At 43.7% G+C, this 17,833-nt stretch overlaps 1 protein-coding gene across 1 annotated transcript in view; it reads right to left on the reverse strand.

The window, feature by feature from the left end:
- Positions 1 to 5,848: 5,848 nt before the first annotated feature.
- The window catches only part of SNX30 (sorting nexin family member 30), a 40,521-nt gene continuing 28,536 nt past the window's right edge, over positions 5,849 to 17,833 (reverse strand). The window contains exons 5-9 of the mRNA XM_079959608.1: positions 17,392 to 17,587; positions 16,368 to 16,567; positions 10,408 to 10,494; positions 7,494 to 7,646; positions 5,849 to 6,317 (exon numbers count right to left, since the gene is read on the reverse strand). Coding sequence (XP_079815734.1) covers positions 6,258 to 6,317; positions 7,494 to 7,646; positions 10,408 to 10,494; positions 16,368 to 16,567; positions 17,392 to 17,587 — 696 coding nt within the window. The 3' untranslated portion in view covers positions 5,849 to 6,257. The remainder of the gene's footprint in view (positions 6,318 to 7,493; positions 7,647 to 10,407; positions 10,495 to 16,367; positions 16,568 to 17,391; positions 17,588 to 17,833) is intronic.

Below are 17,833 nucleotides of genomic sequence, written 5' to 3' on the forward strand. Positions count from 1 at the left end.
CAAACACAACACACACCAAAAGCATCGTATTTACTGGTAAAGCAATTTAATCCGTTTATTGATCCAGTCCTCTTTTTTGTCATAGAAACCATCCTTATACACACAAAGAGTTTATCAAGCATTATAAATTATTTTGCCTTAAAAAAAAACACCACTACAGAATCAACACAGCACAGTACTTATTATTTTGTACATAGGCATATAAAAAAAGATAAAAGTGAGCAGACCACATGCTAGCACCTGAACAGACCTGGAGAACCCAATTCACGGGGAAGCTCCCTCAGAAAGCCCCACCATGCACAAACACAGCTGACTTTAGCCTTGGTAGGGCATACAGAGAAGAACTTCCTGCTGGAAATATCCTGCCTGTCTCCCAGAACAAGAAGGGAAATGGGTTCATCATGTGCTTAGTTGATATGTAAACTGGAAGTGCTGGGAGAGGAGAGGAATAGAACCAAGTGGTCACCTGCAGCTTCCATTTTGGCGGTCAAATTTAGCTCACAATACATACACATTCATCCACACGTAGTCTATGTTTGGGATGGCTGGTGTGTTTTGCTGATGACTCATCGAAAGCTGCCACTTTGGGTTTGCAATCCTTTCCTTGGTTTGGCTGTGAATATTTATTTTCTTCCTTTTTACTACTGCTTTCACTTTAGCTTTTAAAAAGCACAGATGGGGATTGAAAGACTGCAAGAACATATCCCATGCTATTCATCATTGGCTTAACTTCTGCCAACAGTTACTAAAACACAGACAAAAACTGACTCCGGCAACACACTCCGCGTGGGTCTCTAGCAGATGAACTGCAGAAAACACTTGACTGCAGAGACAGTCTAATCTCCCATCCTCCCTTCCGTGCATCAAACCATTTCCCTAAATAGCAATCTTTGGAAGGGGGTGGGGAAATTGTGGCCCTCCAGATGCTGTGGACTACAGCTCCCATCAGCCCCAGCTAGCATGGCCAACAGTCAGGGGGGTGAGAGTCCAGCAACACCTGGAGAGAACCTCAAGGCTCCCCGTTCCAGAGTTTTGCTCTTTCATCTTGAGCTTGCATCTCTTTTCAGACACTGGCATGGCTCAAAACCCATTCAGAGAGATGCTGCTGGGTGCCATGATTGCGTCTGTCGCTATAGCAGGGGTGGGGAACACATGCCTCTAAGAAGTTGCTGGACTCCAAGGAATTCAACATCACACTAGGTTGAACATTCCAGGATGCCAGCTTAGCAGGCAGAAACATCCCTCCCTCTCCTCTCCCTGTGCATCATGGGGGGGGGCAGGGTTCTCCCAACCCCCTCAAGTGCAGGGAGGAGAAGCAGGAGAGGTAAGCCTTATTGCGCAAGCGGAAGCCCCTACCTGCCTGCTCACTGTCTCAGCAGAGTGGTACATGCCCTGGTGATCTCCCACTTGGACTACTGCAACGTGCTCTACAAGAGGCTAACTTTGAGGGTGACTCAGAAATGCTCAGCTGCACCTAGAGAATCTTTGAGAAAAGCTTAGAGATACATGTTAAAACGGGAAGCCAGTGAACCCAACTTTTAAATTTTGGACATTAAATGCAAGTTTAAATAAGCAACTTTTGAATACAGTGGATGCTCAGGTTGCAAATGTGATCTGTGCGGGATGCATGTTCGCAACCCACAACATTTACAACCCACAGCTGCGCATCTGCGCACACGTGGGTTGCAATTCGGAGCATGTGCGACCGCTGAAACCCAGAAGTAACCTGTTCCAGTGCTTCTGGGTTTTGGCGGTCCGTAATCCGAAAAAATACAACCCGAAGTATCTGTAATCTGAGGTATGACTGTATACCTAAAAGTCTAGCTATGATAGGAAGATGGTCATCTAAAACACCTTTCTGTTTTGCTCCAAATTGCACTGTGTGCAAATTAGTGTTTGGAAAGGGAGAGGCCACTATGTTAAGAATGCAACTATTTTTAACGCTGATCATAAAGTGTCTGCAAAATGTTTTGACATTTATATGTTTACTGATTCCATGAGGGCGGAGAATTGCTCTGATTCCAAGTGTACAAAAATATTTGGGCAAGAGCAAACAGTTTGCCTTTAAAAAAAAAGAAAAGAAAGGGCAGTTATCTTTGTGAAAAGACCTTTAATTGTTCAGAGTAAGAAAAAACTTGTCAAAAAACAGCTAATGGAACTAAAATGATTTATATTATGTGTGGGGCACTGAATATGTAAATCTAAAACTGACACCCCAGTATAGCTTTATAGGATCTGAAGTGCTTACTATAATTACAAAAAGCTAAGGCTTTTTACGGGACGCAGGTGGCGCTGTGGGTTAAAGCCTCAGCGCCTAGGGCTTGCCGATCGAAAGGTCAGCGGTTCGAATCCCTGCGGCGGGGTGCGCTCCCGCTGCTCGGTCCCAGCGCCTGCCAACCTAGCAGTTCGAAAGCACCTCCAGGTGCAAGTAGATAAATAGGGACCGCTTACCAGCGGGAAGGTAAACGGCGTTTCCGTGTGCGGCTCTGGCTCTGGCCAGAGCAGCGATGTCACGCTGGCCACGTGACCCGGAAGTGTCTCCGGACAGCGCTGGCCCCTGGCCTCTTAAGTGAGATGGGCGCACAACCCCAGAGTCTGTCAAGACTGGCCCGTACGGGCAGGGGTACCTTTACCTTTACCTTTAAGGCTTTTTACACTACCTGTCTCAACTTCGAAACAATCAAAGTCAAGACACCCTTTCAGAATGCGTTGGAATCATAAGTGTGTTTGGTTCCATATACACACAGATGGATTCACTGTCCAGATCGTCAAATGCGACAATGGGCTACACACGGCTACTGTGCCCACTAAACATTACCACCTTCCTCTCTTTTCAGAGGAGGGAGACCTGGACGCAGCAATACAGATCACCTCTCCAGGTGGCAGTGGTGTAGTATGGATGGGGCCACAGAGATAGTTGCTCTGCATGTAAAATTCTTACTGGTGCAAAATTTCAAAAGAAAACAAGAAGAAAGTAGTAATAATAAATAAAGAATAGTGTGCCCTTGCCCTCACAGAGAAAATCTCCCAGTGCCCACATGGGCAGACTGAGGAACAGATCTGGGTGGTGGCCGGTTGCTAGAACGTCTTCTGCATGGGTTTTAGAAAGATACCCGCTCCTGGCCAATCCCCTGTCCCACACTCCATGGGGCGCCGCAACTGCCACTAGGGTAGGTCGCTGAGGTATTGCCCCTTTGTTCCAGCCTATCGGGCAGTGTCAAGGATACTTGCCTTGCCCCAGGCACTAGCAACCCATGTTACATGACTGCACGGTAGTGAGAGTCGGAGCTTTGTTAACTCTTCTCTCTCTCTCTCTCTCTCTCACACACACACACACACACACACACACACAACTCTCAAGCACAGATCAGTAGCCAGGCCTCCGTGCTACATGTACTTAAAATGGTCATGACCTTCTTCTAAACATGAAACCCAATCCATATGGACTGTAGCAAGAGCACTTTTCAATACACAATGCAAACTGTACGATTGCCTCTGTTCAAAGCTTTGCCCCTTCAGCCTGATAAACAACAGCTTCTACTCCAACTGCAAAGAAAGGAGCTCCTAGTATCTTGCCAATTGTGCCCTGCTGCCTGCAACAGGCTTTTTTTAGAAAGAAAAAAAATCATACAGGAGGATATTGAAACCGAGAGAGCAAGCATTAAGGTGTTTGATTTCAGAAGTGAACACAGCCAACATTACAATCTAAGTTTCGTTTTCTCATCAACAATACAATCTATTGAAGTGCACGCATGTCCTCTTAACATCCAATTTCTGCATGGAGAAAATTGTAAGACATTCAATTTGTTACGTGAGCCTTTATGATAGAATGGGAACTCAAAGCAAAACACCTTATCCATTCAATAAAAATTAGACTTGTTATGTCTGTGTTTCAGAAAACATTTTTCTTTCTTTCACCCACAGATTCCAGTTACTTGTGATCTTGGAAACAGACAATCCAGTGCACAATCTCTCATTTATTTTAGAGCTTGCGGATTCTCCATGGTGTCAAAATTGGAAGGCGATGTTTTGGGAGATCAAAAGAGATTGAGAGCTGGTAGACTGCCTTGGAAGGTGGCAAGTCACTGGAAGTGTCTAAGCAAAAGCTGGATAGCCATGTGTTGGGGATATTATATTGCAGATCCTGGATTGAGTAAGTGGGGTTGGAATGGGTGGCCTCTAGCATTCCTCCTAGTGATCATGTCTCTATCATAAACCCCATTAGACACAGCCCATACTTCTTATTCCTTCCAAGGTATTAAGTTACATGCTGGCAATTTCCATGTTTCTATATATTCTTGATCCCACAAGTTGACACAAAATCAAAGTATTGCTTGATACTTTTGAACACCACCAGTTCTGGAACCTTTGCTAATCCAAATGAGAAATAACTCCAAACTATTGTACATGTATCTACAGAGAGGTAGCAATTCCCTTTCCCCAAACTAGCTGCTGCTAATAAAAAGACTGTTTCTAAGTATTAATTGCTAACATCTATTTTCAAAACAGAGTCTCGGTTGCATCCATTGAGTGTTTATTGGAACAGATGGCAAGTGCCAGGGATTTTAAAAATAAAAAATAACACATTTAAAAAAATAAATGCACAAAATTGCTCATTGTCACTCCCCAGCACAAATGGGGGGAAACTTGTAAAGCTGAGTAAAATCCCCTTAGTACTTTAAAAAAGGCAGTCTCCACTCTGTCAAATAATTAGCACTTATTTAGTGCCTTTTAGAGTCAACAGCTTCACATGCAATCTCAATATCCCTTCTAGTCCCTTTGCAAGGTAATTTAGTATTATCCACTTATTAAAAATGAGGGGTACAGTGGTACCTCGGTTTACAAACACCTCAGGTTACAAACACTTCGGGTTACAGACTCCGCTAACCCAGAAGTAGTACCTCAGGTTAAGAACTTTACCTCAGGATGAGAACAGAAATCGTGCGGCGGCGGCAGCAGGAGGCCCCATTAGCTAAAGTGGTACCTCAGGTTAAGAACGGACCTCCGGAACAAATTAAGTTTGTAACCAGAGGTACCACTGTACTGAGAGGTAGTGGCTAGCAAGTTCATGGCAGGCATGAAATTTGAACCAGAGGTTTGTCAGTTCATAGCTCAATCTCCCAGCCACAATACTAGGTTTCCGCACATAATGGTACATACACAGCCATCCTAATGAAAGGCAAGGGAAAGAAAACGGTTGCTTGTTGTGAGAAGTTTCTCTTCAGCTACACTCCCCTTGGACAGTTTCACTGGCTGTTTTTTTGTTTTTTAATGAAAGCCCAAGGTGAGAAGGATAAATTTGGTGAGACTTGGGGATCACTATGAAACAACATCCATCACATGGCAAACACTAGCATTCAAAAAATGCAGAAAAGGTTCAATTATTATTATTATTATTATTATTATTATTATTATTATTATTATTATTTAAGAAAAGATGAAGAGTTTCATGTACAGACTTTGGGAGGCACACAACACCCCACACAACTTCCCCCATCCCTAGTAAATGGCTCAAAGGCTCTGGAACCTAACTGCCTACATGCCATAGCCACAAGACCACCTCTGAAATATTCTGCAGGTTTCCTGTGCATTGTACCAAGACCGTACCAACTTTTGCCCTGTAGACCTAACCACCTTCCCATGCACAAAGCCCAAGTTAATTCAAAGAGACCTTTGAGAATCCAGCAAGCGTCTTCTGTCAGCCAAATTCCCTTTCCACATATGGAGGGTGGGAGGAAGGGGGAGAAATCCAACTGATTTTGAAGAGTGAACACCTGCCATTTCATGGTCAACCACTCCTTACTAAACTAACAAGAAAAAGGAAGGACAATAACGATGTGTTGGCACCTTGCATTTTAAAGAGTCCTTTATTATTATCATCGTAATTATCATCACCATCATTATTATTATTTGTAGTGTTCCTTGTATCAACTTCATTCAATATAAAGCGGTCCAAAAGGAGAAAAGTCCCTGTAGTTTCTTTGCCGTCAGCCAAGGATCGTGAGTAGGAGCATTCAAGGCCAACTCGGATGGTTTAATAAAAAGGTGGCACAAAAAATGTACAGTTTCAAACTTTTTTCAAGTTGGATCAGTCCCGAGGTTCAGCACAGGTAGTTGTTCCTCCAGGGGGTGGGGTGGGAAAACCCAAATCTGACACCAAGTCGTGCATAGTGTATCTCCAGTATGTTTAGTGGTACCGTCACTTGGTCAGAAGTCCGTGGTGCAGGGAGGAAAAGGGTGGGGAAAGATGCGGTTTCTTATTTGGTCTCAGGCTTGTCTTGCAAAAGTGGTATAATAGATTCCCACGCCGTAAGGCACTGTTTGAAACAAAGACACAGAACGGCAAACCCATCAGTGCTTCCATTTAAAACCAGCCACTTCCAGAAGCCCCTAAAGAAAGGACATTGCGGTTGAGAGAGGTGCTCTTTTAGGTACCCAGGGGCCTGCGGTGAAATGTTTCACAGAGGAACAGAGCGGACCAGAGGCACCACCTTGCGAGCGTGATGGAGAGGGGTGTCCTGATGTCACACTCAGGAGCATCGCACCTCCCTTCCTAAGCCGGGCAGATACTTCCTAGGCTTTGGGAAGGAGGCCCCCATCAGGGAATAGCCTGGTCCCCTCGGTCCACTGACAACACGCCACTGCCTGGGCCTCAAACCACTGAGAGCTTTGTATCCATCTGCACCTTGAACTGGGCCTAGTAGCTCACTGGCAGGGAATGCTGCTCTTTCAAGACCAGTGAAACATGCACCATTGTGCAGCGCTGCTTACCAAAACTGCAGCAGCTGCAAAAAATTTTTTCCAAAACTGTTTTCATTGACAGATTTTACTCGATGACGGAGGTACATATAACGTCTCTGTTTACAATTCGTAGAGTCCTATCTACAGGTCAGTTACATTCAGTGTGAGACGCTGCTATCGTGGGCATTTTGAGGTTGTGGGGGGAGAGAGGTGGGAGAAAGAAGGGGGAACAATGATTTCTCTCTCTCTTTTTGCACTTTATGCATTATGGCTTTTGTGTCAGTGTCACATGGACAGGTTATTCATCTATGCATTTATTAGGTTTCCTTGGTGGTGAGAGGGATTGAGGAGCCCAGGGCATATTAGTAGGTTGCATTCGGTTGATGGCAGTTGCATTTTAGACAACCTTTAGGACGGTGGTACATGCTAATAAGAAAGCGTTATAAGAATTAAAAGACAGATTCCAGCCAGGCAAAAAACACTCAAGGAGGATGTGGAGCAAGGCTGGCGAGGGATGTGGCCTGAGGAAAGAGGTCAGAGTGGCCTGGAGAGCTACATTTTGCCCCTCCATTTAGTCCCCCATCCCGGTACGAGAACATTCCACATAAATAGTGACAGTGTGAAAAAGCTAAAACTCGATGGTGGTAAGCAAGAAGCGTGAGCCTCTAAAGCATTCAGCTCTGCTAAACTCTCGTTATCGGGAGGTTCCACAGTCTTTTCACTACATAACAGCGACAACCTTAGAGAATTACCTTCTCGTAATATTGGATGTTTTTGTCTGCCATTCCCATCAAAAGCTGCCGAAAGTCTTGGCGCTTGTTGTTCTGCCACCGGTCCATATCTGCCTTCAGGTCTGCGTTGAAGCATTCCACGCGGTCCTGACACTTTTCGACCTCAGTGGGCACCTGGGGAGAGAGCGAGAAAAAGGAATCCCCCAATGCTGTTGCAGACACAAGTTAAGGGAATTTCTTGGACCAGAAGTCCTTTTATTATTTTATTAATTTTCTCAACAAACAATCATTACACTGAAAAAGGAAAACACAAAATAAAAAAATTAAAACATCTATATTCACTCTTAATATTAATCCATATTTTGGGATTCATCAAATCCCGACTTCCCTCCACTCCCTCCCCTTGTTCCTTTGTGTTTTTTCATTTGTGCATGTCAACATAATTATTTATTATTTTACTATTATTATGTTATCCTTCTTTAGTTTTTTATTTCTTTTCCTCTCGCTTTCCCTTTCTTTACGTTTCTCTTTTCCTTGTCTTTTCTTTCTACTTGGTTCTCTTTTAGACTAAGTAGCTGTTTTATCTCAGTATATTATAAAAAAAGATACTATGGAATGGGTATGTATTTTTGTATTTCTTTGAAAAAGTATCAACTATTATTTATTTTTTTAAAGAAAAAGAAGGCACCATATTTGCTTTCCACGACTTAAGCCCTCGGGTGTTCAGCTTCGGGAAACGATCATTTGAGACAGAAGCGATGGGGGTCTGAATACACCCCTTGCACCAGCCACTTCCCGATGCCACCCCTGCATTGGGGAAATACCTGTACCAGGGCAGCTGGGTGAAAATGCCTAGGCTGTCCCGGTGAGCTGCAATGCAAAGGAACCTTTAGGGTTGTGGCTCATAGGGAGTCTCAATGTTGCATCTGGGAGATTGCCATGCTAAAGACCCACCTCCTAATGCAGGAGTAGCTTGGGGGGGGTTGGTACAGGGGTGCACGCAGGGCAGATGTGCCTTGGTATCCTGCATCATGTGATTATAGTCACGTGAGACTTAACACCCAAGTAGGGTTTTAATGCTGGCAGTTATGGAGTAGCACGGGTGGACCAGCTTCTTGGACAAGTGTCAAGGGCTAAAGCTTTTATTCCCAAGAATCTACACTGGCTCCCAGTATGTTTCTGAGCACAATTCAAAGTGTCAGTGCTGAAGTTTAAAGCCCTGAACGGCCTTGGGCCAGTATACCTGAAGGAGCATCTCCACCCCCATCATTCAACCCAGACACTGAGGTCCTCCTCCAAGGGTCTTCTGGTGGTTCCCTCACTGCAAAAAATGAAGTTACAGGGAACTAGGCAGAGGGGCTTCCCAGTAGTGGTGCCCTCCCTGTGGAACACCCTTTATGTCAAGGAAATAAAGAACTGCACCACCTTTAGAAGACATATGAACACAGCCCTGTATCAGGAAGTTTTTAATGTTTGAGGATTATTATGTGTCTGTGTGTTGGTAGCTGCCCAGAGTGGCTGGGGCAACCCAACCAGATGGGCTTGGTGTAAATATATTATTATTATTATTATTATTATTATTATTATTATTATTCCAAGGCCATATTTCCTTTCGGCTTTCAGCTGGGGAGACAACAAGAGATCTTTGTACAGTGGTACCTCGGGTTACATACGCTTCAGGTTACATATGCTTCAGATTACAGACTCCGCTAACCCAGAAATATTACCTCGGGTTAAGAACTTTGCTTCAGGATGAGAACAGAAATCGTGCAGTGGCACAGGAGGCCCCATTGGCTAAAGTGGTGCTTCAGGTTAAGAACAGACCTCCAAAACGAATCAAGTTCTTAACCCGAGGTACCACTGAATAGCCACTGGTGTTGTGGCTACACAGTGCGATGAATTTGGACCAGAGTCACCTGGCTTCAGATTTCTCCCAACACAGCTACAAAATTCACTGGCTAGCCTTGGACCAGCCTTTCAGTCTACAGGACTGTTCCAAGGTTAAAACACAGTTCCTAATACACACTGTCCTGAATACATTTGAAGAGCAGTGGAGCACAGACAAGATAAATCCAGAGCTTAAATTGTTAATTGTTCTATTAGCTTAAACAAAAGACGAAGTGGAGAGGCTCTAACTGGCAAAGCAAACCTATTAGTTGTCACTGCTTTCAAATAAAATTGCATTAATTAAAGGAGGCTGTGCCTAAGATGAAAAGAAAAAGATTAACTTCAAAGTGAATTAGTATAATTACTAATTTTTAAAGCTTTTAAATATTGGTGGCATGGTGGATAAGGCCTCTGCTGCTTATTCATCAGTTAAGGAATCAATGTGCATTCAAGCACCAACACTAAGGTAACAGCTTCTATTCTCCAGAAATATAGTGACAAACGTAGTTAGCCCACTAATGGATAGCTCAATTCAATCTATGTGAAAAGAACCTTAACATAGGTTCTTTCATAAAACCTTAAATTGAGACCAGGAATGGAAAACCTATGGTTCTCCAGATGTTGTTGGTCTCCAACACCTGTCTGCCCCAGCCAGCATGGCCAATGGTCAAGGGTGATGTGTGTTCCTGTCCAAAATTCAGAAGGCCAAAGGTTCCTCATACCTGCCCAAAAGCCAGCCAATATATTTTATTACCCCTTGTCACAATTAAAAGCATCAGACCACCAATTGGCCAACCTGGGATATTCAATTGTTTGTGGTACTGGGCAGTTTTGTTTCCTTGTGTCCTGAGGACCTCTCCTACCCAAACAAATGATCTTTTCCTCACCAAAGATCAAATCCAAGAATCCAGTTTGCAGTCCAATAAATTGCTTTTTAGTCACCAGTATTTACTGCCCTTTTCAACGTTCCACAAAAGCTTTTTAATCTTTCTGAAGACAATGCAGTGGGTGACTTAGCTGTCCAAGAGTGGTTCCAAAGAGGACTAACCTTGGGGCGGTCTTCTCTTTTTAAGACCACAGCTTCCAGTTTGGCTTCATATTCTGCTTGAACTTGATCTCTTTTCTTCAACACATTCTAAAGGGGGGGGGGAGGAAAGAGACAGGATGCAATCAGAGGAGATGCAAGGGTTATGTCCACACACGCACCAAGGCAGCTGTAATCCACTTGAAACCAGCACTACTTAGGTGTCAGCAGTGGAAGTCTATTGGCTAGGAAGGGTGATGGCAGTTGCATTGTCTTCTTGCATTAGACCAGCTATGGGAAACCTATGGCCCTCCAGCTGTTGCTGAATCACAACTCCCGTTGGCCAAGCTGGTTGGAGGCTGATGGGAGTTGTGGTTCAGCAACATCTGGGGTCCTCAGACCACCAGTTGGGAACCACTGTTCTAGAAGGTCAGAAATGAAGGTCCAGGTTCATTTCCTGGCTGCTGGGGGGCAAGTTCAGTAGCCAGCAATGGGGAGAGCATTCTCCTAGTGTTGCGACCCTACCTGCTTGCGCAGTGTCTTCCCAGAGTGGTACACGCCCTGGTCATCTCCCACTTGGACTACTGCAATGTGCTCTATGTGGGGCTACCTTTGAAGGTGAACCAGAAACTACAACTAAACCAGAATGCGGCAGCTAGACTGGTGACTGGGAGTGGTCGCCAAGACCATAGAACACCAGTCCTGAAAGACCTACATTGGCTTCCAGCACATCTCTGAGCACAATTCAAAGTGTGGGTGCTGACCTTTAAAGCCCTAAACAGCCTCGGCCCAGTATACCTGAAGGAGCATCTCCATCCCCATCATTCAGCCCGGACACTGAGGTCCAAATCTGAGGGCCTTCTGGCAGTTCATTCACTGCAAGAAGGGAAGCTAAAGGGAAATAGGCAGAGGACCCTATCTGTAGTGGTGCCCGCCCTATGGAATGCCCTCCCATCAGATGTCAAGGAAATAAACAACCACAGTGGACCCTCAGGTTACGTTACCTTTAGGTAACGTAACATTGTCGACTTTTCAGGGTACATAAGAACCCCCGGAACAAATTAAGTTTGTATCCAGAGGGTCCACTGTATCTGACTTTTAGAAGACATCTGAAGGCAGCCCCGTTTATGGAATTTTTTAATGTTTGATGTTTTATTGTATTTTTAATATTTTGTTGGAAGCTGCCCAGAGTGGCTGGGGAAACCCAGCCAGATGGGCAGGGTATAAATATTATTATTATTATTATTAGTCTTCCAGATTGCAGAGGTAGACTGGAAGGATCACGACTATTTGAGTCAGTGAAACAATCCTTATTTCAGTGCAAGATCATCATCATCTCCCTTCAGAAGGGATAGGGAATCTTGGATAGTATTTGCAACACAGTGGCTTGGTTGTGAAAAAGTTCAAAGTCATCACTCAGCTATGAAGCTCACACATTTTAAGCCTCTTTCAAGAACAGCAGGACAGAGATCAGAAATCATTTCATCCCGGCAAAACAAATTTGGCAGGACTACAGAATGCAGCTCAAAAACTTACAAGCTACAATCATTTTCAGCCTCGAGCAAATCCTTGCTCTTGTAGCAGTGTAAATCTGTTGTAAAAATTAACTACTGGTCATCCCCCCACACCCAAGCACTACAAACTGTATTAGTACCTCCAAAACATTTGATTACAGCAAGGCACTCTATTTAAATCTGCCTATCCCCCAAACTAAATACTTAGCTTTGAGATATCAAGCACATCTCCTGAAAGCAATTCTGAATGGCTGGTGCTCTCAGGTTTGCTACCTACCTCAAAACTTTAAAGATCTGGTGAGGGTAAGATCTAGCAAGCAACATATGAATCAGATCGCATATACAGGCAGCCCTGTCTAGCAGCTATCACTGAAACGATTCCAAGAGGCTTTGCGGTTACAAGGTTTGGTTTTATTGGCTTGTGGGCAGGAGAGGCTTCAGCAAATGTGCAGAACAACTTGTTATTTGCCCATCAAAACCCATTTCACCCAGTTATGCTTTTCAGCAATAAATTTCATTGGAAACCATTTATATAAAGGCAGCGGAAGGAAACCGTTTTTAAAAAGCACTTTTTCATTCATGTGAGCCAGCAAATTGCAGCGCAACAAATAAAGGGCAGTTATTTCACAGCCCTTTTTTGACATCCTATCTGACAATGACATCCCTAACCCAAACGGAACTTTTCAGTACTCCAGTGATGCCAAAGTCTTTGTTCAAATGATGGGACCATTCTGATCAGATACATTAACTACAGGGGATGTTTTTAGCTGTTCTGTGTGCAAATCTGACACTGAAAAGGCAGGCAGGCAGGTAAATCTAGTGTTGAAGTTTCTTTAAACCTGGCCATAATAGCACCTACCAATTTTGTGATCCATTCAACAGCTGAAAGATAAGCACTTATCTGCTGATGTGATCCAATAACTTAGGATGTGTGACACCTGCATCATGCATGCTTTCTGCAGTTTAAAAGGCACAGCTTTATTTGCTTTGGGAGAATCACAGTGATGTGCAACTTTCTCCTATAGTTATTAGAGAGGTAGATAAGCCCTTCCAATGGAACAGGTATTTCTGCTTTGGTGCAGCTATGCAAAAATGCTAATAACCTAGTTGCCTTCGGCTAAAAGAAATCTGCCTGCAGAATATGTGGAGATTCAAACTTAGAGTTTAATCATTAATATATTGCATTCGAAAGGCACATGGCTAGCAAACAGACAGGTCTGGGACAATACATATTTGTTTGCCAACAGAAAGAAAAGGTGAAGAATGATTACGTCAGTTTCTGGAGAAAGAGGATTGATGTTGCCTTCTCTAGAGTCCTACACAGGTGATGTGCTGCCCTCGTGTGATTACACATAGGGGAGATGGGTTTCACTGGCTCTGCCCCCCATATTTTATGTCCTCATCACCCAGTCCCACTGCCATCCACACTTGGAAGTGGAAAGGTCTCGAACAGGGATGCTGTTCTATGAATGTACATTCCTCAGTTTAGAACTTTGACTACACAGGAAGTCTACATTTCAGAATTCTCCTCCAAGGAGGCAAGGCTGGCGAGAGCAGGAGCAAGCAAACACATCCCTGCACTTTCCCTCAGACTATGGTAACGGCATGAGGGCAGAACGCCTGTATAGGGCTTAATTTATTGTCTCCCACCCCATCCCGTACCACTGAATGCTAGCTCAATATTCCACCCCATTAATGGAAAAGAAGCATGCTCAAGTCCATCTCAAGTTATATGCAGACCTCTATTTTTAATCACACACACAAAATTCACAGGTTCTCTTCAAAAGTTAACCTCCAAGATAAGATTAAAGAGGACTGCTGATATAGGCTCAAATTTACTAGTGATTAATATTCTGCATTTCCCAGAGTTCTTTGGGGGAAGCCACGACTGTTTAAAAGTGCTTTGATACTGCTTTAAATGCATAGTGCAGATGAGGCCTTCCCCTGGATGCAACCTGCACTTAAGCAAACCTTCCTTTCTTTTTATATTTTTAAAACACGTTTGCAGTACTTCCTAGTTTCTTCTCTCTCTTTTTAAGTTGCATAAAATATCAGGGGGGCAAAAAGTTCTCCATTTAAAAACGGAGTTTGTGTTTTGACCTGGGCCAAGGACTTTAGCCATTTCTTACAGTAAAGAATACAGAAAATTAAAAAGCTCTGCAAAAAAACCTCGATGGTTACATATTATTCATTATATGTTGTTCTACAAGAAGAAAAATTGAAGCCGATGCATTAATACAATGGTAGGGGATTTCTTAAAGCTGCACAAAGTTGTAATTTCTCAAGGGACTGGAGACGGCAGCTGACTGCTGCACCCACATGAGAATTCATCTGCATACTTTCAGCTGCTCAGGCATATATAAAAAAAAGCCCAACCGTTAACTCCATTTACCTAATATCAAAACATTCCACGGGGAACTGTTTGTACTAACTGTGCGCAGAATGCTTTATATCATCTCAACAGTTCCTACTCCTGCTTTTCTTTTCTTGTAAAAGCAAGTCAGCATGAAAATGATACATAGCAGGCCCTGAGGCCCTTCCCACAGCTTATATATCATAATTGGTGCATCAGAGAGACACATTTGGGCAACCCCTTTCATACAGGGGCCACAGGCGACTTCTCAAAGCAGTGAAGGCTGCATCATGATGGTTATCAATTACAAGGCATGGGGATATGCAGGCTTGCAGAAGAAGGTAATGTCCCATCTTCATGGCTAATCAGTCCCCATAACACCTGGAAGCAGCCTGTTACACCCAGTGTTCGAAACTCCCATTGTTCTAGGCGTGTTTTGCGACAGGGAATTTCATTACTGCACACAGTTTTTAAGCTTTGGGCACAGTACTGTGCCTAAGATTTCAGATTAAAGCTGCGGAGTGGAAAGAAAGGAGGACTTTTTTCTGCCTCCCTACTTCCAGCTACTCTCTTAAGAATATTAGGGGAGTGGGGGCAGGGGAAGGACAAGACCATGTGAAAAATGAACATCATCTTTTAGCTGCAGTTCATTCGTTTTCAGCTTTGTATTCTTGTTATTAAAAAAAGCACAGCCGGACATTCCGTTGTTGCACCCATAACCTAGGTTTAAGGTGCCATTTAGCTTCTAGCTTTCCTAACTCAGTTTCTAACACTGGTTACGCCTATTTAAAATCCTGCAGACAGCTAGCACCGCCATGGATACACACGGACACAGGTATACCCTGAAAGTAAGGATTTTCAAGTATTTGGTATGCTAGCGAACTCACCTGTCATCTATGGGGACTACGCATTGCCCCCCTGCTAACCATGCTTAGTCAGAACTGAGAGGCAGCACCTGCAACCTGCCTTCCATCCCACACCTAGAAAAAAGATTATTACATCTTCTACCCTCAATCACAGCTAAGGGTTCACTGGCACCAACATTACTACTACGTAATGTGCTCGTACCCAGATTCATCATGGTTAGGGCTAGCAAAGTGTGGCAGTAAGTCAGGATCTGAAGAACTGCAGGATGAAATCAATTTCAGAGGCTATGCTGAAGGAACCCTAAGTTAAGAACACTGGTGGAATCCAACATCACACTATGGCAATCAGCTTGCCAGACAGGACAATCCTGCCTCCCCTTCCCCAACACGCTGTTCTGGATGGAGTTTCTATAAGTTGTCAGTGTGTGTGTCCCAGGCCACAGAGAGGTTAGGCTGGCCTCAACTAGAGCCAGGGCTTTTTCGGCTGTGGCTCCAATCTGGTGGAACGCTCTGTCACAAGAGACTAGGGCCCTGCAGGACTTGACATCTTTCCGCAGGGCCTGCAAGACAGAGCTGTTCCACCGGGCCTTTGGCCAGGGCACAGCCTGACTCCCTCCTTTGGCAATCTCCACAGAACTTTAGCTTAATGGTTGCCATCAATTTGATTTAAATTAATTTTTATAATGAAATGTTTTTAGAATGTTGTACTGTTTTATTGTTGTTAGCCGCCCTGAGCCCGGCTTCGGCTGGGGAGGGCGGGATATAAATAAAATTTATTTTTATTTATTATTATTATACCTTCAATTTAACCCAGTAGCAAAGCAGCAACCAGAGGAGTTCTTTCAGTATCCATGTTACATGGTCCTAACTAGCTGAACCATTCAATAGCCAGAAAGATGGAGTCAAATGTCTGCCATATTAAAAGAGAGGTGAGATTTGTTCCAGGGAAGGAAGCACATCGTTTCTGGGAATAGTTCTGACTTGCTAACCAGGATTAGCAGGAAGCCAGCGTTACATCTGCATGAGCTTCATGATTTTGAAAGCTTGGGGTACTATATATATATATATATATATATAAAATTTCTGGAACCATTTTGTGTCAAAATGACAGCAGCAGGTAGAAGAGGTCACAGAGACATCTTCTGAAGGGGATGCAGTAGTTTTATGCCCACAAAATGTCCACACGCTGGCATTTCTGGGAAAGCTGTTTTCCTAGATGCAAACATCTGCCTGCCACAAATCCCATGTTACCTTCATGGACTCCGAGTACAGCATATACTCTCTTAGGACAGGAAGAAAGTCTTCGGTCATGTCTTCGCTCAGTTCCTCGAGTGCCGTACAGCAATTCCCAATGCAGGCAGATACTCCTTCAAGAGGCTCCGACAGCTCTTTCTCTAACCCACTCCAGGTTGAGTAAACAGGACCATACTCTCGGAGCTCCACAAGGTATTCTGCAAGAGAACGATGCTATGAAAATAAAAGGCAGGAAAGTTCTGGTTTCTGGGTTTCGAGAAGGCGCCAGAGGGTTTGTGTCTTTGTTTTTAAAGTCACCAAGCCTAACTTTCAGATCGGAAACTTCTCATGACAAGGAAAATACCAATAATAAAAGTGTCAGAACCTACAGAGGAAGGTCTAGGACCTTTGGGTAATTGCTGTAAGCATCTTGTTACAACTTAAGATGCAGGAGAACAAAGAACAACAAAGGAATTTAGCCATTCTGAACGCACACTCAACACATTTTTAATTCCCCCTTTTCAACATTTTAAACATATACAATCCAAACACAATTTCATCTCTTCTCAAATTCATCAACTTCCCCGTTTTCCATGAAGTTGTTTTTTCTCACCTTCTGCTACACTATCTATTAAATCATAACAACAATAGTGTTTCTGCTGCACTATCTATTAAATCATAACAACAATAGTGTTTGTGGCAGAATGGACTTTATTTTCCAGACTACTAAATGAAATATTCTAGTATGATGAACTCGCAACAAGATTTGAGCTATGAGCAACAGAAATAATTATATTTTTGATTCCATATGCAACACATATTCTGAAAATGGGTATACTGGGGATGGGAACCTATGGCTTCCCAGACATAGCCAGGCTATAATCCCCATTATTCTCGACCACCAGCCACTTTGGCTCAGCTGATGGGAATTGGGAGTCCAAGCATTTTCTAGGGGGCCGCATGTTCCCCCACCGCTGGCATCCAGACTTGGCTAGCGGAGCAAGAATTAGAGTTATAAAGAAAAGCTGCACATACTACTCACCTACTTCCTCCTTGATAATTCGCTGTGCTATTCTGTCAATGGTTCCAAGCTTCAGAGAAAAAGTATCTAGGTAGTCACCAATGGCAGCAAACTCCACCGGTCGACTTCTGAGTTTATAGCTTCCTGTGACATATTTTACTGATTCTCCCATCTTAGAAAGCAAGGCCATTCCCTGCTTTTTATAAGCATGAAGATCCTATGGGCGACAAGAGCAGCCAATTAGCTTTTAGATTATGTTTATGTCTTCCAAATACAGTCGTACCTTGGAAGCCGAACGCCATGGGAGTCAAACGTTTTGGCTCCCGAACGCCGCAAACCTGGAAGTGAGTGTTCCACTTTGTGAACATTCTTTGTAACCCGAACATCCGATCCGGCTTCCTGTAGCCAATCAGAAGCTGCGCCTCAGTTTCTGAATGTTCTGGAAGTCGAAAAGACTTCCGGA

Source organism: Podarcis cretensis (genome assembly GCF_951804945.1).
Source record: "Podarcis cretensis genome assembly, chromosome: 17".
Taxonomy (NCBI): Eukaryota; Metazoa; Chordata; class Lepidosauria; order Squamata; family Lacertidae; genus Podarcis; species Podarcis cretensis.